General features: G+C 38.7%; 1 protein-coding gene across 2 annotated transcripts; it reads left to right on the forward strand.

The window, feature by feature from the left end:
* Positions 1–71: 71 nt before the first annotated feature.
* On the forward strand, positions 72–25,661 carry LOC137986335 (bromodomain-containing protein 7-like). 2 transcript variants are annotated; one of them, XM_068833514.1, is made up of 22 exons: positions 72–197; positions 358–593; positions 2,951–3,099; positions 3,874–3,902; positions 4,729–4,798; positions 4,958–5,102; positions 5,733–5,843; positions 7,002–7,159; positions 8,237–8,342; positions 12,296–12,365; positions 15,973–16,080; positions 16,422–16,557; positions 16,907–17,018; positions 17,180–17,263; positions 17,570–17,629; positions 19,070–19,109; positions 19,344–19,418; positions 21,149–21,176; positions 21,372–21,535; positions 23,137–23,177; positions 23,279–23,417; positions 25,443–25,661. In XM_068833514.1, exons 1-22 carry the CDS (start codon positions 140–142, stop codon positions 25,508–25,510), a joined length of 2,187 nt encoding a protein of 728 aa, XP_068689615.1. In that variant the 5' UTR covers positions 72–139; the 3' UTR covers positions 25,511–25,661. The 2 variants fall into 2 exon arrangements, with proteins under 2 accessions (XP_068689615.1, XP_068689630.1); XM_068833529.1 differs by having other exon boundaries at positions 17,183–17,263.
* The last annotated feature ends 544 nt before the right edge of the window (positions 25,662–26,205 follow it).

The following is a 26,205-nucleotide window of genomic DNA, read 5'->3' on the forward strand; positions in this document are numbered from 1 at the left end:
TGGGTATGAACCGGTATAAACGTTATGTAAGCTACCATTTAGTTTACCTGATTAAATGATCGCTATGAGCTATGGGACACCATTGTCAAGATGGCGGAGATGTAGTTAACGATTACTTTTCTATTTCTTCACCGAAACAATGGGTAAAAAACATAAGAGCAAGAAACATCACAAAAAAAGCACTGATGCCTCTGAAGGTAATAACTCGTCATTTCAGTCTAAGCCGCGTGATTACTTGCAATAACAATAATTATAGTTTAGTTACTGTATAATTTGACAAGGCTTGCTTGCATGGTCATGAGCGGCCACAACATGACATTGTACAATGTACCTAGAGGTTGTTTTCTTGTCTGATAGATAAATTTGAGAGGCCAGAAAAAGCTGAGAAAGCTGAGAAGCCTATTAAACTAGTGCTGAAAGTTGGTAGCCGTCAGGAGAAGGTCTCCACAAGACCTGACGCTCCAAATACCACCAGTCGACCGTCAGTGAATCCTGACAGAATCAGGTCTAAAGAACATTCATCTAAAAAGAAAAAGAAGAAGCGATCGGCGTCCAAAGAAAGAAAAAAAACTAAGTTCGAGACAGGCTCAAATGTAAGTATTGAAACCATGCATTAAAGTTTCAGTGGAATCACAGTAATACCATAATTCTAGATGGCTTGTTCCATTTACTTTTTACTATATACGAGTATTGTGTACATGTATACGTATGAACATTTCAAATAATAATATAAATTTCTCTTGTCACTCCTATTCCCTTTGATACAGTATTTGCCATGTGCTAGGCCATGTGTCGGGATTCTTGGTTTCCACCCCCAAAGTCATTCTCAACTGAAGATATGGACTTACACGCTTAACTACAGAATACAGGGCCACTTATTTCCATATCATTGAATACCAAAAGCTCCCATTGTTGTGTGTCTCGTTCTACAAAAGCTTCTAACTAATTTGCATGTGCTGGCCCTGTGTGGCCCTGTACAGTACCGCTCAGAATTAACCTAACATGGAACGCGTTCGCGAACGCGATCAGAACGAAACTTGAACGAGAAATGAAACAGCAACAGAACAGGTATGGAACGGGATATGGAACAAACAAGTTCTCTTTAACCTGTTCTCTAGAACACGTTCTCATCTGCAGGAACGCGTTCTAGAGAACGTCCCTGCTTAGCAAGATTTACGTGTACTTTGTGAAGTCTACATTTGTTAGCATTAGGCGCGTGTCGCTTGACACCCGGCCCGGTTAAAAAAGGGATTGGTGTTCAAGGCCGCTAAATTAAGCGCTCGATTTTAAGACTACAATTGGGAAACTGTAATAATCTGAAAACGGAGATGGAAAGTACATTTCATGTGCATTTAGCTGGTAAAGAGAAAGCTTCAAAATATCTTTCTGTTTTCAACTAAGAACAAAACAAAAAAACCCGCACTTCAAATCAGCGAGAAAAACAGTTGCAGTGAACGGGGTTGAGATGTTAGTGTGAATATTTTCTTTTTCTCAATATGGCCAAAGAGGCTTGAAAATTTACATACACATTAGTTGGATAATACCGTTCATCCACAGACAATGAGTACTTTAGATTTGTAGAACCAGAACTAGCGTTACGCGACTAGTTTTTGCACTAAATTTTTAACCATCACGCCAAAAATAAATTTATCGTTTGATCTGTGGTTTGGTTCGTTCGGTTTGAATCGTTTGTAAAACACTGGGTTTCCTTCACTTTAATCGTTCCTTTAAGGTATTTCTTTTGTACATTACCGAAAATACATGTTAAAATTCTACTAGCCGTGAAATGCGGGCAAACAAAACAACTGGCTCGTTCTGCTTCACTAAACAAGTTTGGTTGCCTAGCACGTGACAATTTTTACACAATACGTGACTAATTCTCTCACGCAAAGTACAAACTTTAAACCTTTGAAACCCTTTAAAAAACGCTTTAAACCTTTCTTTTTTACCATTCTTTCAAACGATAGCTGCCGCGAACCAAACAAACGATAGAAAAGTTAAAGCGATACAAACGATAGAAACGAAATTAAAAGTGCGCTGTTTCGGATCCGCTAACAAAGCAAAATCAACACAAGGAAAGTATCAAAATAAACAGCAGACATAATAGACAAGCTTTTATTTTCGGTATTATTCCAGATAAATACTTTGTAACAAAGAAATAACAGATAAACTTCGGGTATTGTCGGTAAGCGTTTGACAACCAATACCGTGCGCAAGGCCAAATTTATGCGTACATGTAAGTCGTCTTTTGTCCTTGTTTTGCTCACTTTTTGTATACAATCAAATATTATATTTTTGCGCAATTGAAAAAGAAATCTTATTGATCACTGCAATAATTTAACTGTTTTTTTTTTATATCTCTAGCGCAAAAACCTCGTTTTAGGAAAAGACTAACTGCTTGACAAAGTTACAATCCCATCTTCATCTCGCAGTGAATGTTACCGGTTTTTGTGAACGCGTTCAAAGGAACGCGTTCTTTTTCTTGTAAATGCGTTACATGGAACGCGTCCAATGGAACACAAGAGAACAGAGCTGGAACGGATTCAGAACGGGTATAGAACGGATATAGAACGGATAAGAGAACGGAAATTGAACGAATATGTAACGCGTTCCGTTCAACGTTCCCTGTTAGGTTAATTCTGAGCGGTACTGTATTTTGTAGTTGCTCCGTCGGCCACCTCAGCAAAACAGCTTGCGGCCATTTTTGACAAAATCCTTAGGTGACTATCGTGTAATAATCACCTTGAGTGCAACCAATCAGTGCAGAGAATTTTCAATAATCACCTAGTATGTCATTATACTAAAACCAGTCATTCAAAAAAATTATAATGTTTGCAGGTTGAAGGTCAATAGCAACTATCCTTATGACGCAGATTTACAATGTACGTAAACATTAATATTTTTTTTAACAGTCAATTAAATCACTGAGAACTGCAATTTTATTTTACAGGCATGTCCTTCACCATCATCAATAAGTAGCCATGAAAAATCCAAGAGGAAAAGAGACCGGCAAGAACTGGAAATAGGGAGTGGTAATTCTGCTGATCCTGATAGACCAATCAAGAAAATATATATAAAGCCTATAGAGCCTCCGGGCAGGTACTAATAATTTTAACATCTTTATTAATTTGCTGTTTTGAATAAAGATAACAATGCAATAATCATAATTTTGAAAGTTTTGAGATGAGTGTAGAAAAGGATAATTATTGCTAATTCTCCACCTTTAAAACTGCTCAACAGAAAATTTTGACTGCCAAGTGCGTCTGTTCCTTTTGTTAGCCTGTTGTGGGTTTTCTGGCTTAATGATAAACTGTAGGCCCTATCTCCCCACAATACAGCAATATAATTTTGTTTTGGGAAATTAAAGAACACAGTCGTGTACTGTATGAAAGAAGTTGGGGAGCAACGTGTACCAGTAGATGGTCCCATATGCATTGTACACTGTAAGGTTATCTACTATTAGTATCACCCAGCTAGTGGACTAATGCAAATACTGCATTTTGATTGACTACGCTGCTAGAGGACTATTAGTAATAGTCTTCGTGTAGAGAAAAGCGTGACACTTTCTTTGGTTTTATTCCCAAATAAATATATTTCTAACTTGCATTTTCCAACTTAATTATTGCCTTTTCTGTCCGACTAGTTGGGTGATACAATTAGACCCTTTGCCCTTAAGGGCAACAGGCCAATAGCCCATTTGGTGTCGCCTCATGGGTCTAATTGTTAATTACATTCATTGTATCACTCATCCTGCTGTACTGTTGACCTGTGAATTCCACTGATTACTTCTAGCTTAATGTTTCCTCTGTGGGCTTATTCATTTCACACATTGGTAATGCTGTGTTTTAATTCCTTGTTATCATTTCTGTATAGAAACAGCCCAGAAAGACGAAAAAGTAGTGGTAAGCACTTGTTTAATATTGTTATTAATAATATGATGTACATCTGTAACCTTTTAACATTGACCAAGTTTACGTACATGTACCGAAAATTATCATCCTGGCTCAAATTGTCAGTTAATCTGTCTGTTGTCATTAATTTGTCAGTGTTTAACAATAATAATATTTGTTATTATTAGAGCGAGTTTCAATCGAGTGTCGTAAAACCAAAACCAAAGTAATTACTTTGGCCAATCAAAAAGGATGGAGACAATCCAGTAAACCAATCAAAACTCAAAGTAATTACACGTAGCCAACACATTTAGCGCTGGAAAATGTGCACGCATGAGCTATGATTGGCTTTGGTTTTGAACCAATCACTGAGTGAAGAAATGCAAAACCAAAGCAATTTGCTAATTACTTTCGACAGTCAATTGAAAACCGCTCTATTATTATTATTATTATTATTATTATTATTATTATTATTATTATTATTATTATTATTATTATTTATTACTTGTATTACTCATGGAAGTGGAGGTGAATAGTGGTGGATATTTACCAAGCCACAATTAAGTACTGGTAGTACTGTGCCACAAGTTTATGGATTAAATTTACTCTTTGGTTAACCAAAGTGAAAAGGGAAGCCATTTTGGTTTTCTCAATTTTTTGTACTTGCCATTCACCCCTGAGTTTGCCAATTAGAATGTGTGGAATGCACTATTTGCTTATTATAATAAGTGTGGTATACACATTGTACATGTAATAATAATAATCATTGTTACTTTTGCCAACCTGTTCATTATTACATGTAATTTGGTCACAAGGACTTGTACTTTAAATCTGACAGGCTTTTCAAGAGAACCAGAGCTCTCGCCTTTGCAGCTTTGTTTGGAAAATGTACACCGCACTCTTCAGAGGTTTGTAGTCAGTCCTAAATTAAATTATCAAGGATTAGGTACAATATGATGGCCTATATTGGGGCTCCTTTTGTAGCAATGAGAACAAAAATAATTAATGATGAATGATGGCATTTGTAAATTAAAAAATTAGATTTCACTGGACTCTTTTCCAAACAGGAAGGATACACAAGGGTTTTTTGCTTATCCTGTCAATGATACAATAGCGCCAGGATACTCTAATATCATCACTCACCCGATGGACTTCAGTTCTATGAAGTACAAGATTGATTCAAGAGAATACCAGACGTTGGAAAAGTTCAGAGTAAGAATGATTATCGTATGGACATTACTTAATATTTACTATTTTCGTGGGAAAGTGTAAATATTACAGGGAAGGGTTCAGGAATTTTATCATTCACCCCCCCCCCCCCTCCCCCCTCCTCTCCTCACACTTCATGTTGTGAAATTGGTATTGAACATCAAGTTTACACAATAGGTGGTTTCCAACCATTCTCTTGAGACTGAGGCAACAGTGGTGTATTGTACAAATACTGGTGGATGATGAACAAGAGAAGTTAAAGGAGAGATATTTTGTTTTCATCCACCAGCATGGCAGCAATAATATTAGATGAAAACCACCTAATATGTATACAAGCAGTATAATGACGCTCTTGATCAAATGCTTCTGACGTGGAGCGCATCAATATTTTTCATCACCAAAAATGGAGCTTCTAAATGATGGGCCTTTGAGCAGCTTGAACTCTAGGGAGAACGTTTGGACCAATACATGTATGTAGGAAGAAAGAAAAATTCTATGGTTGCTAGTAGGAAGAGATGTTTATTCTTTAAGCTCTTTTTTTTGTACATGTATTGTTGCATGGAAGGCTGCAGATTATCCTGTCTAATATACATGTACATGTAAATAAGCACTTTACCATTTTTTTATCTTCAGGATGACTTTTTCCTGATGTGTAATAATGCCATGGTTTATAATGCACCAGAAACAATTTACTATAAGGCAGCAAAGAAGCTCTTGCAATCAGGATCAAAACTCTTGTCCCAGGTACATGTAATTACACATGAAAACAATAATATCGCAATCCTCCTATAATGCAGTTTTGCTTAATTTGGTATTGTCGTCTCACTTTCCCATGATTGGATGAAAATTTGAAATTGACATTGTGTCAGTAGAATGGGTTTCTGGGGTAAGCTCTGGCATCGGCATACATGTAATTAATTATTCAGTTCACCTAACAGTAATTATTATTGGAAGATATTGGTATTTTAAAATCTAAACTTATCTTATGCTCTTGATAAAATGGAGATCTTCAGAACAAATGGTATATTTAATTTCTGCAATGTTTTAAATTGTTGATAAGAAACAGCATTTACAGCTGTACTGCAACTGTTGAGAATCTAAATGTTGATCTGGAACAAACTGATAAGAGTTTTGTTTATGTAATCTAGGGTTGCGATACAAAACTAATAATTATTGTGAGTTTGAGATTGATGCAAATACTGCATAATAGTGGTGGCTAGTCAAGAGAAAATAATTGTGTTCTTGTATTGGGTAGATTTGCGAATATAGTTTCTCTCAACTAGCCAGCCATTTAATTTGATATTGGCATCTCAAAATTGCAATTACTGTACATGTAGTTCTTAGGAAACGGTGAACCAACACACAGTTATAAAGAGATTAATACAGAGAACAGAGTTTTTATAAAGCCATAGATTAATTTCGTGGCTTTAACAATAATTCCTGTACAATGTACATGTACGAAGATTGCATCCACCAGTGTGAATAACAAGCCCAGTTTTTCTCTCTTTTTGATATTGCCATTTCAAATATACTTAACACTGCATTTCCATATAATTAATATTATACTGTAGGAAACAGACAACTTTTTCAAAAGACATGTTTCGGCATGCTTATGCCATCATCAGTTTAATGAGTTCCTAAGTGTGAACAGTTATAAAGTCTACCCGTCTACACTTAGGAACTCATTAAACTATGATGGCATAAGCATGCCGAAACATGTCTTTTAAAAAAGTTGTCTGTTTCCTACAGTATTTATCATACTTGCTACTATTGTGACCTTATGGAAATTAATATTATGTAAAAATAAAGTATTCCTTTTTATGATTTCTTGGGTTTATACGAAAATCCAGGTTACAATGTCTGATCATTTACAATGTCTTTTATTGCCTGCATTATTATTAGGAGAAAATAATAAACATGTATCGTGGTATTGGGTATCCTGTGCCAGAATATCTTGGGCTTGAATCAGAAGAGCGTGGCTCTGATGAACCAATAGATGTTGACACAGTAGATGCAGAGGAGAGTAGTATACAGCAGGCAACAAAGAGGATCAAACCAAGGTTGTTTTTTTATTTTATTTTAAAAAATGAAATTAATAAAGGTAGATTTAACTGCCACAAGAAAGATTTATGAGGGGATGCCTTGAGGATCATCCCTTCATGAGAGCAAAATTAATTAATTCTATTTTTTAACAAGGAGGGATGTGCATGCTGGTGTTAAAGTGAGCAGAAATGTAAATTTTGCAGAAGTAAGCACTATTAGCGGCCTCTTCCAATCCGTACAAATCAATGTGGCCTTTTTGAGTTCTTGAGCATTTTTGCATTGCATACAGTTTTTTCACAGTCTTCAGCAGTAAAATACAATCGTCTTTATCCTAGAAGGGTACCTTATAATTTTCCTGACGCACAGTCTTCAAATCAAACCAAATCGAAATTAAATGAAAACTTATCAAATGTTTGTTTTTGACGAAAAGGAAGACTGGAGTACCCTGAGAAAAACTGCATGCAGCAGAGTTGAGAACCAACCAACTCAATTGCGTTGCGTTGTGTTTTGAGGGCGCCTGTGATCTCACTGGTATTTTCAATAGGAATGCAATGCCTGTCATTTTTGCCATTATTAAAAACTCCCCCTCGAACTGTTTGTTCATCAGCTTTTCTGTATCATTGAACAATGCGCTGCATAATTTTTTTTTTGTTAATATAATCAGCATTATTATACATGTATCTCTCAGATAGTACGCGCTTAGTGATTTCGATAAAACATTCTCTATGAAGTTTTCATGTCGTTTCTGTTTCATAAACTTGTAAAACTGTTTGAATCTTGCAAGCAACTACATGTATTTCAAACAGCCAGGAAGATTTCGTTTTTCGGATTTTGACACTGCAGTCTTTGTGGGAGCTAGTCGAACCTTCCGCTTGACCTCAACTACCTTTCCCACGTGGCTGATTACCACAGAGATATAATAAACATCTTACTAACCTGGTTTTCTCGGTGCGCACTGTAAATTACGGATCCTCGTTTGTTCCCGTTGATTTATGGCCCGCACAAAACCAACGGAAAAAAACTCGGTCCGTCGGTTACGGTACGGACCTCGAACTCGGTTAGTTAGTTAGTATTATTGCTCTTAATTCCCACAGATCAGAATCAAAACATACTTCAGCTAGTCGCAAGCTTCTCGCGCAAGTTCAGGAGGCTTCAAGAAGAATGGCAGCTGAGTTAGAGGCAAGACATCCCAATAGCAAGGTACGAAGTTCAGAAAATCTGAAATGGGTTCGTTAACTCGGTGCATAGTGCAGTTGTGAAAAAATGAAAATGTATATGTTTGTCGTGCTACACGCTCTCTCGACTGCGTGATTAATAGATTCTTCCGAGTTTGAGGTCAAAATACTTGTCCCCACTGTGAGTGCGCTGCCCAGACATGTCGGAGAATATACTATTACATTCTACTTGTAGACTGCAAAACAGTCGTTTTCTTCCATTTTTCGGAAGGTGCGAAGCGCAGTAAGCGTGATCCTCGCGTGTGAAGCGCGCGAGCCTCACAGGGCGTGTGAAGCGAGAAAACGACTAGGCAACGAGAGATTTGAAAACACTGATCCCCCACCCCATGAAACTACGAAAAACCTTAAATAACAATGACCACAACCAGGTTTTCTGAGCCCGCGAGACTGAGTACCCCCAGCAAACCATTGTTTTTAACGAAAACCGCTGGTCAGCAACCTCGGTTCTGGTCTACCATGATGGACTACCCAAATGCACTACTTTAAAATAGACTATTATTGTGTTCAAAAGAACACAATTTCGAATGAGTACTATTGAAAGAACTGAATTGATTATATACTTACATTGCATGTACCTTGTTACTGGATTGCCAGTATGGCAAACCAGTTGGAATCTGTGTTTAGTTTCGTGTTTTTTTTATTTTTTTTTTCCGTGTCGGTAAAAGTCTTGCCTGTCACTCCCCTGCTAAGTAGTGGCTTTGTGCATAGAGTCTTGTCCGTGTATTTTGTTAGGTTTGAGGGGGCTGGGGGAATACGTAGATTTCCTTGGTGCACACTGATGAACGTTTAATTATTAAACCCGCAATGGCGTCGAAAGTCGTGGTAACGGGGATGGCGTTTTAGTGGAAAAAATATACCTTTATGAGATCAAGAATGGAACGTCAATTGGAATAACGAAACAGGCGGGGAAAATAAATATCTGGAATCTTAAAAGCGACGAGGGATGGTCTTCGAGAACAATTGCGGTCGGATAAAGTCGGGATATGAGAAAGTGTGTGTTGTTTCTAATCTTATTTTATAAACTGTGCTGGTATGTAGAACACTGACAGTAAGTGGGAAAAAAAAGGAATCGAATGTCTTGAATGTATCACAGTGTTTACCGAAGTGGCATCTCATTTGTCTGGCAATTGGCATTTAATTTGCAGTCAAGCTGTACAGTTTTCAGGTAAAAAAATAATTGAATATGTGACAGTGAAGAATTATTGGAAAGAAAGGTTGTTGTCTATTTTGTGCTTTGGAAAAGGTTCTTTAGGAAAGAGTTCAATCTTGAACTGAAAAATATATTTATTTGCATATCGTATGGTTTGTGAGACGGATTGTTTCTTGTTTGCATGCACGGAATTGGAATAGAAAGGGTTTTTTTTGTCTCCAATAGCAAATATTTAGTTAGTTTCAATAAATGTCATGCTGGAAAAGGTTTTTGTGAGATGTTTCAACTGTTGTGATTCATTGTGCTGTGTAGTATTCGAGTTTAACTAATTTGCATAAGTGAGTTGAAATTTAATACGCATTAAATAAAGATGACAGGAATTTGTAGGCATGATTGTTCTGGCAAATGATTACAGCTGGCGATCGTTTTTAATTAAGGTCAGAAAAAGATTTCAGTATAGTCACTCTTGTGTAAAATGAAGTTATTGTTAACTTGAGAAAACAACAATAGGGTCGTTTATTCGAGAGAAAATAAGCCGCGGCTTACTCTGGACGCGGCGTACATAATACGCGAAAGGAACTATTTATACGAGTATAAACTCCCAGGCCAGGATAAGCCGGGGCTTGAGAAAGCTGTGACCGTAGATTTTGCATCATTTATATGGGCTGTTCGCGTTTTATTTTCTCTCGTATAAACGGCCCTTATATTTCTTTAACTTTTTTAAAGAGAGAGATTTCGCGCAAATTTTATTTCAAGCTATTCAATTGAAATATTATTTCTCGCCATTGGCTTCGTTTGCGTGATCATTTACTGGTGTTGACATTTAGGAGGTAGTTGTTTGGTTCTAAACGAGTAGGAATAAAACGACCAGGAATGAGCGAATTTTAGTGGGTGTGCGATAGCAACACCAGACAGGAGTCGAGAAATTCTAACGATAGCCAGACACTAACTAACCCCTCCTGGAATAAACGAAGGGAAACAGGCGTTGGTGGTTTGTGTGAATTTATAGCACTAAGTGGATAGAAGTCGTCATGTTTTGATTGGGCACCTGCAGAGACGTCCTTCTGAGGAAACAAGTTGTTAAAATAGCTAATTGTGATTGGAGAATTTCGATCCTAAGTATGATAATGCCTTTTATTGACAGGCAAAACCATATGATTGAGCGTGATCATACCAAATATCATTTGTTTGCGCGATCAAGTTGTGGCGAAGTGTGTAGCCCATGACAGTATGTCGTTTGTGAGCATATTGCTTTTTGTTGTATTAAGCTTCTTCCTCGGAACGCTCAAACAACTCACTTATGCACACGCCGTTTGCGGTAGACCCACACTAAAAGATGCTGTTGAGCGATTGTTTTGGCCGGGGTTGGTCCGCAAACTGAAAGAAAGTTTATATGTTGAGAACAAATGTGTACTAAATGAACAAATATGTGAAAATCATGATATGAACTGCACTGCAACCAAATGCCAAAGGAGAGAAGCACAGAACTGTGAAAGTTTCCTGAAGAAGAAAGTTCCTGATCTTAAAGTTAGTGCAAGCGGTATCGAGTCGCAGAGATGTACGCCTAGCCGGATGCCTTTAGTTAAATTTTCGATTTTGCAATTTACTTGAACGTAGCAAAAATCTCCCAAAATGTTTGTCGCTGATCGTAACTTTTTAAATTTTATATTCACGGTTCAAAATTAATGTTGTTTTCATGTCGTAAATATTTTATTCTCGATCGACCGTCCGGGAAACTTCCTTCTGCTCTCTCTGAAAACTGTGTATCAATATTTATTTGCTTTTTCATCAATATTTGTTTTGCATAAAGCAAGCTACCAGAATCTGTACCTTGCTGAGTTCGCATTTGTTAGCGTTAATAGTATTTTCTGTCAGATGTTTCTGTTTTTTATGAGGGGTTTATTGCTTTGGTCTCCCATCCCAACACTAACCCCGCGAAACAGGGCTTGACTTCAGTGAAGTTTAGTATTACAAAGTTTTCGGATGCTCATAGGGCACACTTGTGGTGAAAAGAAGTTGTGAGGGAACTTGAAAATTATCAACATGTCAGCCCAGAAGCCAATGTTTCTCGCTTCTCTTTTATTTGTTATTCTTCAGAGACTGGAATGCTGTATTTCAATACCACACAATTCAGTGCCTTCTGATTTTCTGTAGCACGAACCACAGGCAAGCCAGTGTATGCTTCATAGAAGCATCTAGTTTATTTTCGTCCGCACGGCCACATGCGACTAAATTCGGGAATTGCACCAGTCTCACTTCACTTTAGTAATCGACCATCACAACAATTATCGAAAGCTAACCTCTTTAAAATGGGTGCTTAGACTTAAATATTGTTGACCAACGCCATTTAAAATGGGTGTTTAGGCGTAGCACTAATTGTGATGCTGCTTAATTACAACCAATAGTACTCACTTGAAGTAGTATTTTTGGGGTAGTCCATCGGTGACTAGTCCATGGACTGGGGGTCAGTGTTTTCAACTCTCCCGATAGGCAACAAGACATGAAACTTGGAAACAAGAAATGCCACGCAAAGCGTGTGTAGCACTCGACAACTCTTCCTGCAACGTTTTCGAAAGTGCGAAAGAAAAGAAAAAGCTACCGGATTAAGATAATTATGCCAAAGAGTTTTGGTTTAAAGCGTTTTTTTGAAATTCCCTTATTGAACGACGCGCTAATCAAGACATCTGGAACAAAAGCCCCCATTCAAAGTGAATTGAAAACAGAATTTTCGCCAAGTTGTCAAAATATTGTTGCCCATTTTATCACAGGTTGGCTTTCTCCGGAAAAATAAAGATGGAACTACAACATTAGCGGTTGTAAATCCCGTTGATTCTGAAGGTAACTAGTCGGCGGAAATGTCCGTAATAGCGAGAGTCCGTAATAACGGGGGGCACGTAAAGAGCGTCAGAACTTTATTTACAAATAGAGCAGAACAGAACAGGAGTTACGTACCCTTTGTGTACAGTACAAAGTACGTAAAAAACAATCATCGTATGTTGCAGCAACGTCCACACGTTCATCGTTTTGGTTTCCTACTGTACTGAAGTACAATAATCTACATTTCTAAAAAAAATTATTTTCAAGGAAAAACCTTGACATCAGCTATTGATTGCATCAGCGATCACATTGTCTTGAAATATCGTTCCAATCGGCTCTGTGTACTTCTCCTTTGAATTGCAACTTCCCCCACTTTGTCGCCAAAGAGACTAAATTCATTAGCAACCTTAACCTCCCCTCTATGAATCAAAAAAGCAGAAAAAATAGACTTGATATGTGTGCAAATATTCCAAGATGCTGCTCGGTGTCCGCTATAATGAGAGAGAAAACAATAAAATTGTGACGTTGGGACCGAATCAAGTATCCGTAAGTCCGTAATATCGAGAGTCCGTAATAGCGGGAGTTTATTTCAGTCAAACGCCTGTAACTTTCGCCGGGGATTTAGCCGCTGTCCGTAATAGCGAGGTGTGCGCAAGGCGGGAGTTGACTGTATTTGTGGACAACAATGTCGCTCGAACTGTAATCCATTCAGTGACGTTTTTACAACCATCAGAGAAGATGTTCGGGAATACCCGTCCCCTACCCGTCTTGTCCTTAGCCGTACCCCGGGGGGGAGGGTACGGCTACACGTAGGCTATCTCGTCCTCTGTAAACTCGTTTCTTGTGCCCTCTTAATGGGAGGCTATTCAAATCATACCACTTTGGCGCTAACACTCAAAAGTATTAATTTCCATATCTCGTTCCTGTGCACTCTTGAAAGGAGGCTATTTAGATTATTCGCAACGAACGTTTGTAAGATAGAATAGACCCTTTTCCAAAATAGCGGCCGGAAATTCAAATAACTTAAAATTAAAAACTAATACCAGAAATAGAAAGAGCACCTTTACTTTAGCAACCCTGCAAAGTTTCGGCATATCAGGTGTAATATCAGCTGAGAAAATGTATGTGAAAAAATGAAAAATTTCACTACAGACGTTTGTATTATTGGGGGTAGGTTATGTCGCATACCCCAAGTCATACAAACGTCAATAAATTTGTCAAATTTCAAATTACATTTTCTCAGCTGATATAACACCTAAAACACTGAAACTTTGTAGGGTTACTAAAGGAAAGGTGCTCTTTCTATTTCTGGTATCAATTTTACATTCAGTTCGATTTTAACTCATTCAAATCCGTTGCCGCCATTTTGGAGAAGGGTCTATTAGAATATTAACGTCGTGCGTACTTTAACCCATTCGCAGCTAAAGCTCACCCAATCGGCTAGTAAAGTCGTCTCGCCCTGGCCAGAGTAAAATCGCTCTGTAATTCTCGTTCTCTGGTGGCGAATGGGTAAACCTTTCCTTTATTCTTAGGGGATAATTGGGAGCTTAAGCATGCGCGTTTTTGAGACTCGGACGAGAAGAGAAGAGAACAGAACATTTCGCTCACCAGGACAGTGGTGTCTTCCAGATTTTTATACTAATCATCTGCAATGGAGAAAAGATTCTCACTTCCGGTTGCCGTCCGCATCTCAAAAACGCGCCTGCTAAAGCTCCTTATGTACTTGAGACCGGGACCAACTCAGACCGGCATGAATTCGTATCGGCCTCCATATATATATATATATTTTTTTTGCGTTTACATTAGACTGACCTGACAATAAACTCAGACCGGTCTGACTTCGTCTCGGTTGCTGGACCGAGATGAGAAACTCTCGTACCTGTCTGAGTTCCTACCGTTCTTATGTGAATGACATCAAATCTCAGACCGGGTCTAGAAATGTCAAGCTTTTATGCTTTTGGGTCAGCGATTTATTTATTAGACAAAAGATAGCATTTCGTCCCGGCTTCATGTAAAGGGATGCAAAAAATTTCATACTGGTACAAGTTCATATCGGTCTGAATTGGGGATTGGGACGAGTTCTCAAAGTGAACGGACGTTACATTCTGAGCTCTGAGAAACACCTTCGAGTTTAGGGAATTTTCTGTGAACAAATGTGTTGAAAGACGTCCATACGTTAAGGCACAATGAGTGAACATGAGGGGAACGATGATTTCGGTCGCGCAAAACGAAAGAGAACTACAACAGGCTCCCAAACGGATGAAGATCCTTGTAACAACATGGCGGAGGCGCTCGCAGACATCAATCGCAAATTGGATGTAGCTTCAGCCCGAATACAAGAAATTGAAGAAATCAAAGAAAAACAGCGCCAGATGGAAAAAGAAAATGTTACCCTAAAAGAAAGCTTAGAGTTTGCACATCAGTCAATTAAGGAACAAACTGAACGAGCAAATGCTCAGGAGAAAACCATATCCGAGCTTACCAAAGATGTTCGAGAGCTAACTCAAACTGTCGCCTTTGAGAAGGAACGTGCTATAAAACTGGAAAGTCACAGTCGAAGAAATAACCTCATCTTTTACAGCATTCCTGATGAAGAGAAAGAATCTACCGCTAAGACAGAAGATTTGGTTTTCGCTTTTTTGGAAGAAAAATTAAAAATGCGAGAAGAAGCTAATGATATTTCTATTGAGAGGGCACACCGGCTTGGTAAGAGGAAAGAAAACAAATCGCGCCCAATTATTGTAAAATTCAGCTTTCATAGGGATAAAGAGCGCATTCTTTCCAATGCTTACAAATTAGCGGGCACGGGCTTCGGAATTTCACAAGACTTTCCGCAAGAAATTGTTGCTATACGGAAAGAACTGGTCAAAGTTATGAAAGAAGCGAAGAAAGAGGGTCGCGAGGCAAAGCTAAATTATGACAAATTGTACATAGACGGCCGAAGATATAGACCAAAAAGTGTTTAAGTGCAGGACCCGTTGAATCTGGAAATTCTTTTTAAGTGCCTTGACGGGACCAGAAACCGAACCTAAACCAAGTATTTGCTTTTTATATCTATATATGTGTTTACATTTCTTAATTATTGTTTTAGTCGTATGTGTACATGTAAGCTTATTATTATTTTTTTTTTCTTAGTAACTGTGGGTACCCATGCACTTATCGATCACTGTGAAGTAATATTGTAATCTGTTTGTAACGTTTTTCTTCTTTTAAGTTTGTTAAGTAGTGTATTATGTTTTATGTTGTTAAAAATAATAATAATTATTAAAAAATATATATATATATCGGTCTGAATTCGTCCCGGTCTAATGTAAATACCCTTTAGTGGCTGTTTGGAGAGCCGCCCTTGGGCGATAAGTTGAAATTGAAAAAAAGAGATAAGTAAATGTTTATAACATTGCTTGCCGGGTAACTGAAACGAGAGGGGAAGCACGCCATAGATTATAGTCAAGCGATCCGTACTGTTCCGTCCGCAAAATTGGTCAATTTTTACCGCATATTATCTGAGAGGCACAAAAAACAACTTTCCGTGCATGTTCTTGCTTTGCTCTCGGCAGTTGTGTTTGAAATGAAATGAACCTTGAATTACTTGCTGTGGTTTAATGTGGATTTTATTGTTTCTTGCCAGTGCCTGAGTACCAGCCTGTAAACCTGGGTGCATCTCTTGGCAAAGTGGCAGCCGGCTCGCATACGACTGCTGGCTTTAAAGAGGATAAAAGGAATAAGGCAACTCCAGGTAAAAAGTCGTTTCCAATCGAGTTTCGCAAAACCGTAACCTAATTCAATCGCATTGACCAATGAGAAGAGATGCAAGTATTTAAACCAACCAATCGTAATTCGAATCAAACAGTGCAACCAGCTCTTATAGCTCGGGAAAATTCTTGCAAGCTCTGATTGGCTAATTATGTGGCTTGAGTTGTTGAAGAGCTTTCTGCTCCCACTGCTTCATCCTTTGGCTCCTTAAATCATAGTTCATTGTCAGCGAGGTATCGTCCGTTAGCTTTTCATCTGCCTATTAATATTAATATTAATATTACATTACATACTGTTTTATTGTTCTGTTGTTTCTCGTTTCAGTGTCTTATCTGATGTATGGACCCTATGGGTCATTCGCTCCGTCATATGACTCGTCCAGGGCAACTATAACCAAAGAGGAATCCGATTTGCTCTACAGTACCTACGGGGATGACACCGGCATTCATTATGCCAAGAGGTCAGTCATCAATGGGTGCTGTCGGCCTCTATAAGAGTACTTAGTTGACGGCAGGGTTCTTAACGGAGGATTTTTGAGCCACGGAGTCACACAAAATGTTCTCTTCCAGCCGTGACTCAAGAAAGCCCCTTGCTTTAGCTCCCTCAATCTTTTATCCCAGCCGGACCGAGGCGGCGGCCGCAACTTGGGTAGCTCGCCTTCTCATAGAAACACTTCGTAGTGTGCCGGTGCCGAGAGGATTTTATCCTGAGGTGAGATAGCTCGGAAACTGGCAAGCCTGAAGAGGTCTTTAACTCTGTAAGGATACTACTGTAAGTTAATTATGTTTTCTCCTTTTATGAACACGCAGTCTTCAAGTCTTCGTGAAGGACGCTTCATCATTTTCACATGAAGCAGTAGACAGATTACTGGATGCTCTTACTGAAGGCGCGCACTCTAAGTACGTGAAAGTGATGGCTGAGGTATGTTGCAAAATTACTTTGCTGTATGTCGTCCTCGATTGCCGAATCAGTCTTTTTGATTGGGCGGAGGAAGGATGGGATGGCCGTCTAAGATGTGTTGTGGATGAATGTCGTGCTTATGCCCAAAGTGGATATTTTCGTTGTTTATCCTTTTTTTTTAGAAGGAGAGAGCAGAAGAGGAAAAACAAGCGAAGGAGACCGGGAATACACAGAAAATCACGAACATTGTGACTGCCGAAAATAAGGTTAGTGGTAAAACGATAATGGGCCCTTTGCAGGATAGTGATCACATGGTACAAAAACCGCCATACTGGAACGCAAATTACCTACTGGGACATCGAAAACAAAGCAACTAATCAAAATTTTCTTTGTTTTAGATGTCCCAGTGGGCAATTTGCGTTTCAATATGGCGGTTTTTGTACCACGTGATCACTATCCTGCAAAGGGCTCATTTGAGTCATTTTAGGTTCTTGCTGCCTTTTTCCACATACTTGAAGGTGTTTTAATATTTAATATGGATCCTTGCGTTTTTTTTTTTATTTGTCTTGCAGTCAAGTCAGGGTCCGGCAGAAAAACACGTGGTAGCTGCTGTAAGTGCGGCCAATTCAAAGGTACGATATCGCCTGGGTTGTAGTCTCTTTCTTTTTGTTCCCGCATAAGGACGTTCGCGCGAAATTTTTTCAACATTGATTTTCTTCTGAAACTTTTACCACTGTAAGATGATGAGTTAGTTATGTCAGAAATGTAAAAAAAATGGGGGGTCACCGACTTCGTTTTGGAGAGAACATGTCCGGAAAAACACCCAAAATGTGACAAAATCGGGCATCGTTATCGAATAAGGCCAGTGTCTGTAAACCCAAATATATTGCAATTAAATCTTTGAAGTGAAATCTTCTCTGCCAAATATTGTTTAAGTGGACTAATTAAGTGAATTTAGTCAACTGGTGAGGTTCCCTTAAAGAAAGGGATAACGTGGAGATAACTGTAAATAAAATCCGTTTCTGGAAAGAAAAATAGGGGTCACCGAACGTCCAAGACCGTTAAATCCAGGCAAAGCTATAGCAATGGCCTTTTGCCCTATCAGTTCTCATTTTATTACTTAGCGCGCGCGCTCGTGTATGACGCGGCGTGTGCATTTGCGTGCGCAGTAAGGATGCGCAGAAACAATTGGCGCGAACATCCTTAAATGATTTAAATTTGTAACAGCATCTTAGCTGGTTGTCAGTATTGGTTAGACTGCTAGGAGTCCCTTTTAAGTCAGCCGAGCCGAAAAACCGAGGGAAGAATGGGCATCAACTTTTCGGCTCAGCGGTAGGGTTGTCTACATTATGCCGGCATAATTTTGAGCATAATAGTGAGGCATGAGCATCGAGAATTACGCCAGCATAATAGTAAGAAAAATTCCCGGAAATATGTCAAAATATCGAAAAGAAATAAAAGAATACTTAAATACATCGGAATTAGGTACAATCTCGAAATTGGGATTCCTGATTTGCTGTGGAGAAATATACGTGACAATCGACTGCCCCAGACTTCACCACAGGAAACGGAAGTGGCCACGTGGGGTGAATGGGTGTCTGGGACTTATATTTTTATGTAAAAAATGAGTGATCGGGGGGAAAATTTTGGAGCATAATAGTGGGATTTTTTTAGAATAATAGTAACATTTTTTGAGCATAAAGAACTAGCATAATAGTGAAAATTGTGAGCATAATGTGGACAACCCTACTCAGCGGGCGGCTGGACTGACTTAGATCGAGGCAAATATTGGTTGATACCAAACAAGTACTTTTTTGTGCTTTCTGCCAATTCGTTCCCAAGCAACTATAAAGAGCAGCAAATTGTTTTCCTGCGCAATAGAAAATCGTTTTGGAAAGTTTTTTTGTTTCATTTGCACGTCAACTTCTGTGGAATACAACGAAAAAAAAAAGGTATCCACCTAGGCGAAAGCGAAATTTGGGGATTCATGATAACCGGTGAGAGTTTAATGCCAGATGTTGGTTTAAGTTACTTTTAAGGTCAAGTTTTAATTCCCATCTTTCTCCCAACAGATCTCAACGACCACCACATCAACAAATGCTTCAACTGTTGGTATGATTTGGTCCTAGTGTTGAATTTGACCTTGACTTTGCCTTGGTTGTTTTTAAGGTGAATCACGCTATCCGGCAGACAAAATCGTGATCCAGGTGATGAGCACATGGTCACTAAAATAAACTGAGTGATCCTCTGGATACTGAATTTTTTGGTCGATAGCGCCGATCCACCCTTTTAAGTTGAGCAACTGAGGCATGGAGATTTTCCGACATTTGTTGTGATTTTTTACAGATGGAACAAAGATTGATTTTCAGTCGCTGTTATCTCTCGCTGACGAAGGGATTGATGTTTCTTTTCTAAGACCAGGTATCTCCGATGTAGTCTAGTAGCCTGAACCCATCTTGTCGCAAACATATTTTGCTGCAAAAAAAAAGTTTCCAAAGGTACTGTTAAAGAAACCGCCACTCCTACTAAGGAATGACTTTAAACCGGAGGAAAAAAACGTTTGCAATCAAGTTTGTTCGAAAATTTTTCGGCAAAAGTGCTTGTATAAGAAAAATGTAGAATCGAAAATTGAATTCATTATTTTCACTTTAAGATATCCCTAATACACCAATCTGGAATAATTGTGACTCGTTAAGGTTGCCCTTGTAACTTTTATTTTGTAACAATAAGGCAACCATTACATGTCACGATTATTCAACATGGCGACTCCCGGGAAATTTGACAACAAAAGCAAGCGATTCTGAAATTATATATTTCGTATACAAAAACTTTCTTTGAGAAAAGTTCGAACAATTTTGATTGAAAGCATTATTTTCAGTTGTTTAAAGTTTTTTTTCTTTTTGACGGAGTGGAGGTCCCTTGAAGTTGCAACACAGGAAAAGCTGTAAGATGATCTGCGACCACCGCGTTCAGTACTGAGTTGACGTCTATAAAGTGACAACTGCTTGAAAATGGGCCATTTAAGTGTGACGATCAGCCCTATCTTTCGTCTGTAACCTGCACTTCAAATTAGTATACATTCTTTCATTCATCAGTCCTTCAGTTCACGGGAACACAGTAAGCCCAACAAATTGACCTGCTCCCAACTGAGTTGCTTCATGGCTCAGTTGAAAGAGCATTGCACCGGCATCTCAAAGGTCATTGGGTTCGAATCCCGTTGAAGCCGTGTGAATTTTCCAGGTGTCGTCTATAAATTGCTTAAATTGTCCAGTTAGAGTGGTTTTCAATTGAGTGTCGAAAGTAATTAGGTAATTACTTTGGTTTATGATTACTTCACTGAGTGATTGTTTCAAAGTTCTCGCGCCACTTTTTCAAGCAATCAGAAGTGAAACCAAAATCAATCGTGGCTTGCGCGTGCACATTTTCCCGCGCTTTGTGTCGGCTACGTTTAATTACTTTGAGTTTTGATTGGTTTACTGGATTGTCTCCGTCCTTTTTGATTGGCCAAAGTAATTACTTTGGTTTTGGTTTTACGACACTCATTCGAAAACCGCTCTAAGTGCGACGATCACTTCTCTTTCTTCCATAAACTATTTTGTACGTGAATTGGGGACTACTAGTGTCTTTACAGAGTTGAAACAAGCGATGCAAAATGGTGAAACCAATTCTCTCCCCTTTACCAGTCGTTGACCAAACTTTGGTCAGTTCTCCTGTATTTCAAAACTAATAAAAAAGTGAAAAGTGCGAAAAATTGCCATAGCAGCAGAGTTTGGTTACAGGTCGTTAAATTGGTTATCCGAAAGAGCTTATATGCTTTCAAGTTAAATTCGAAAGTCGATTAATTTAATCCAGGATTAGCGTAAAGTTTTGTTTCATGTTTTCAAATTTTTGGTGTAAGTTTCTTTTGCTTATTTTTGTTTTTCAAGAAGAACTTCTTCTAATGTAAAGTTTTGCCGAATATCAGCGTTGAACAACATTTGGGAGTAGAGAAATTAAGAAATTCCTCGGTTAATTTTTAATCTAGGATTAGCGTGAATCGGCTTTTGAACAAGCGGGCCCAGGAAGTCAGGCTATGTGCCGGGTGCTGAAGCTTTCACCAACCGGACCTAAGAATCTATCCATTTGTTTATACATTGCTTTGTTTCTTTCAGGTGAAACGCTGACTGGAGGGTCATTGAGGTTTGCTTGTTTTTCTTTTTCTTTTTGCGCCTTCTAAATCATTGTCTTCTAATAGATGTTCAGGTTCCATATTTTATTTTGGTATATCGATTACCGTGTCAGCTTTAAGAAGTTAAGGTTTTTAAAAGTTCGACTTCCTTAAAAACAAGTTGTGGAAAGTTGGTGTTAATGAGACTTTTTGTTGCCACCGAACAGCTCGTTGCTTTCTAATGACGTTCAAGACAAGCTACAAACCAATGAGAAACTGTTGGATGATCTTCAGAAGGTGCAGAACATGCGCCTGAGCCAGAGACCAGAGGGTCCAGGAGGCCCCACCCCTGAGGGTGCTATCCGACCTTCCGCTCAAGAGAAGATCATAGGTGAGAATTTTCGAATACCTCGCTAATTCCTAAGGCTTGGTTTTCACCAGCGACCCAAGCGTAAGCACAAACAGCGTACGCAGGATCATCAACTTGTCGTGAATTTGGTTTCTTTCAGGTGTTCTAACAAAAATGAAATATTTGTATGCAAATGGAAGTGTTATGCCCTTTCCTCCCATTTTAATTTGTTTCTCATCCAAGGAGACCTGGGGAGGAGGCATTCCTATTGCATCTAGATCTCCCTTGGGTTTTTTTTAGGGACTATGTTACAATACCGCTATGTGAGCATCATTCATTGTCATCATCTCACCGACGCAAGACTCTTCTTTTTCTTTGAGATGCACTATTTAAGCAGTTATGGGTTTTTGGCCCATAACTAATCTATGTTAGACAGGAACCCATGAATGTCTCTTGAATATATAAATAAAAATACATACCTATATTTACATGGTTAATATTATTAGTTAAAAGGTAAAAGTGTATAAATAGAGTCTATTAATAAAACTAGCTTTTAAAACCTTCCGTTTTAACACAAGGTAGTAGGCTCTGCACGCACCATTTAGAATGGCCAGTCAAAATAAATGTTATTGTCAAAGGATGACAAAAATAGCGAAAACAATGTCTGCAAATTGATGTAAAACGATGAAATGATATATAAAAGACATTGAACTGCGGATATGAAATCAAGTAAAGCTATTATCCTCGTCGTTATGAACGCAATTTTGGCAATTGCGTAGAGAAGCCTGAAAAATTCTGGACTTCAACGGGGTTTGAACCCGTGACCAGCTCTCAACGTCAGTGGCTTCATAGCTCAGTTGGTTAAGGCGTCGCACCGAATCGCGAGGTCACAAACGAGGTTCAAACCCCGTTGAAGTCCTGAAATCTTCACGCTTCTCTACGCAATTGCCAAAATTGTGTTCATAACTGCGAGGATCATAGCTTTACTTGATTTAAATTGATGTAAATTTGAGTCTCCTGCTGAAGGGTTAGTTCTAAAAATAAAAAGATAAACGCAAAGTTTGACTCAAGGATACAATGCATAGGGAAGCTCCTACTCACGGGCTCCTGTTTTAGTCCAATTGTCGCTTGTGTATTTTTGCCCCGTAAACGGAGCTCAGGGTCGGAAGGGAGGAAGAGCATAAAGGTGCTGGTGAATAAAACGCCATTGAGGTTGCGTATGTTGGTTGAGCTTATGCCTGCGCAATCTCGTTCGCACAGCCTCTGTTAAATATTCTTAGCCAGGAAAGGTTTTCGTTTAGTTTTTAGAGGATATTTAACTTCTGCAATATGCACCGTGGCCCTTGGGATGTGTTCAAGACAAGTGTAGAAATTAAGTGATTGTATTTCCCGGCACCAATTTTTAAATTTCCGTTCTACAGAAAGTAGACGCAGAAATAAAATCAAACAAAGCAATGAGATTTAATCTGACTAGTTAAGTTTCACGAGAAATATTCCTGCATAGTTAGTAGTCCTTGATTCTTCCGCCCATAAATCGTCAGATCGAAGGAATTTTTTTTTTTCTGTGAAAAATTTTAAAATGATTTTGTTAGCTCTTTTGAGTCAGTTGCCGTAAATAATGATTCTTTACTTTCTACTTTCAGCGGATCGTTTGACTGAAAATCTCCAAAATCTCACCTCTCAGGTAGGATCCCAGGAAATTTTTCCTTATCTTTCCATTACCTGTATACTCTACTCTTATGTGGATTATTGGACGGAAAGATAACACATTGAACACTCTCATAGGTGTGCCCGGAGGACGTGACATCGGTTGAAAGTCTGCGAGCTGCTCTTGGAGTTGGACTGGTGCCTAATTTGACTCCAACCCTTCGACAAAACCCGGAATCCAAGGCAGTTGACCAGAAGACAGATTCTGCCAAGCCAGGTGAGGAAATTGGAAATTTGCGCTGATATCAAACAATTACTCTAGACAGCGAGTTTGTTTAAAGTCATTTGAAAGTCAGGGTAGCGCACATCACTGAGGTACTAAATAATGACTCTTATATGTACAAAACAATGCTGCCCCTAAATTCACGCTTTTTGTTTTTTTTTTTTTGTTTCTTGAGATAAATGTTTTCGCCCATAGCAGACATTTCTTCACCTTCCATTTGCGCAAGCAAAGTGGAGAGCTTTTGAGCATTAGCACCATTCTGGTCCCATTTGAGATAAAAAAAATTGCTCTGTGGCTAGTTTTCAAAAGATTTGTTCAAGGTTGTGTCGTCACCATGAATTGGGGAGATCCACTAGCTCGGTGGAAGGAGAAATCATCTGTCACTCATAGCTGATTACCATCTTTTACAGGGTATTGAAAAAACAGTCTCAACCTAAGACTTTTGCAAATATGTTTGCTATGGGTGGACAGGTTTATCTTAGCGATAAAAAAAATACTCGAGGCCTTTTTCGCTTACTACGATTCTCAGTTGAGTATGACATTAGGAAACTTTGGTGACAAAGTTTTGGCGTTTAAGTTATCATGTTGTCAAGGGCAACATGCTTCGTTTCCAAGGGTAACTTTTCGGGTTTCGACGTCATGTAACTGGTAACGGTCACCAGTTTGATTTAACCGTTGTAGATTTTGGCGGGCTTCATCGCTCATGACGTCAAGGCCTTAAAAGTTACTCTTGGATACGAAGCAAATTGCCATTTACACAACTGTTTACAACATGGTAACTCAAACGTTGAAACCTTGTCGCGAACCTTCCCAGAGCCGGACTCAATCGAGAATCGTAGTAACAAGCGAGTACGCGAGGTACCACATTGCAGAAATAGAGAGCGACGTGATAATATGATAGTGGCTTACTTCGACTACAGTAAAAACCCGCATAAAAGAACCAATGTTTTTCAGTGTCAGGCTGAAGCCGTTCTTATATATTGGATACTAAGTGAAAAATCAGCCTCAAGCTGATTTTGAGTTGAGTTTGAGTGAGGTTCCAGCACTTGGCTAAGTAGCCTGACTTATGGCTGTTATACACAATTGTGGTGTCATTCACACAGAAGTCCTTCAAGCTAATCCTACCAATTCGACCACGTGCTGGAAAGGTCAAACCACAACACCCGGAACTCCGTTCCCTACTCTTTTGGAATAGTGGGTGGGATCTGTTAACGTCCAACAGAGTTCAATGAACAAGGGCTGTGAGACGGGACCTCCGGCTTATCGTCCTTATCCGAGAAGACTTAAAAGTCTAACCATTTGCAGATGTAGTCACAAAGGCAGCACTTTCTCCTCAGTTATTTAAAGACCCTGAGTGTTGGTCCGCCCGGAGTTGAACTCACGACCTCCCGCGTGACAGCCCGGTGCTCAACGAACTTAGCCACCGGTGCGCGGTGATATTTTCTTAACATGTTCTTAAATTCTGTCTGGAAATTATGCACTGTATTGTACAACTGACGCTGCGTTCTTAATTGACTCCATCCTCTGAAATCAAGGTGACAACATCGAACGTTCTCGTTGGTTGCACAACGTACCGGTATTGTCAAGAGAAACAATTCGATTTATACATTTGCATACATTTGTAATTTTACAGAGATTACTTGCTGCGTGTCACTTTCACTGTGCTGTAAAAATTAAAGGACAAAGAGCACGAAAATTCCAATAAATAAAATTGATTTTAGAATGACATGGTTATCCTGACCCAGTAATTTTTACTCTAACTGGTGCCCAGTATATCCTTATATTATATACAAGAACCAGTTGAAATTTATCAGGCTGAATAGGTTCTTATGTATAATGTGTCCTTTTTGCCAAATTTCAACCTGGAGGTTCTTAATCCCTTGTTCTTTTATGCGAGTTTTTTACTGTATGTCTCAGAATGGAACTGTTTGCTATTATATCCATCTGAGATACAAGCTTTAAAATATCAGTGTGTGTGAATAATTTTAAAAATCGTCGTCGTATTTTTTTACTTTAAAGAATCTACTGAAGAAACTATGGAAACCGCGGACACAATATTTCAGACGCCAGATGACAAGTTATCCTGACACTGAAGCTTTTTCTATAACACGGCTGGTTTTTATATATTCTAACTTTTACAAGCTTAAACTTTATTTATTACGAAAAACATATACAAGGAACGATACCTCCCTATGCGCTTTTATATGTTGAAGCAATAAAATTGTTTTGTCAATTTAAGTTTTGTGTTTGTTTGACGTACATATAGCTTTTGGCACGCAAAAATAGGCTTTGAACTCTAACTTCTCGAAAATGCTATCGTGTATCCCTGAAATTGAACGCTAAGATGACGTCGAAGATCTTTGGAAACAAAGTAACATGCCTTCTTAAATACGTCATGGTCATTGCATACAGTAATGAATTTAAGTTTGATGATTTTTGTCTCTTTTCAATCTCCGGTGTCTCGTTTACCAAAGATTACACATCCGCATGAAAGCCCCACAAGGGGCACAAAAAGCTCTTTGTTCCGTCTTGTTTTTGCTTTCTTTTTTTTTTTTTCTCTCTCTCCCTATTCGGCTTTGCTTTTAAGAGTAATCCCCTTATCTAAGTTGTTAATATTTTTCATGAAGAAATCTTGGATTTGATCTTGTACGCAAAACTTCTGTAAAAATTAACTTATAGCTTACTGTGAAAGCTTTTACAGTTATGCAATGTTGGATAATCGATTATTTTAATTCCTTCCAAAGAGATTAATGAGTTTCTTTGATCAAGTTCCTGGGCTTAT

This window comes from Montipora foliosa, chromosome 1, assembly GCF_036669935.1.
Source record: "Montipora foliosa isolate CH-2021 chromosome 1, ASM3666993v2, whole genome shotgun sequence".
Classification (NCBI taxonomy): Eukaryota; Metazoa; Cnidaria; class Anthozoa; order Scleractinia; family Acroporidae; genus Montipora; species Montipora foliosa.

What these genes read in the sequence shown, in the direction of transcription:
- LOC137986335 (XM_068833514.1), top strand. Translation starts at nt 140, where the DNA reads ATGGGTAAAAAACATAAGAGCAAGAAACATCACAAAAAAAGCACTGAT. An exon ending in TAAGTGCGGCCAATTCAAAG is followed by an intron (nt 17,630 to 19,069) that starts GTACGATATCGC and finishes TTCTCCCAACAG; the next exon opens with ATCTCAACGACCACCACATC. An exon ending in CTGACTGGAGGGTCATTGAG is followed by an intron (nt 21,177 to 21,371) that starts GTTTGCTTGTTT and finishes GCCACCGAACAG; the next exon opens with CTCGTTGCTTTCTAATGACG.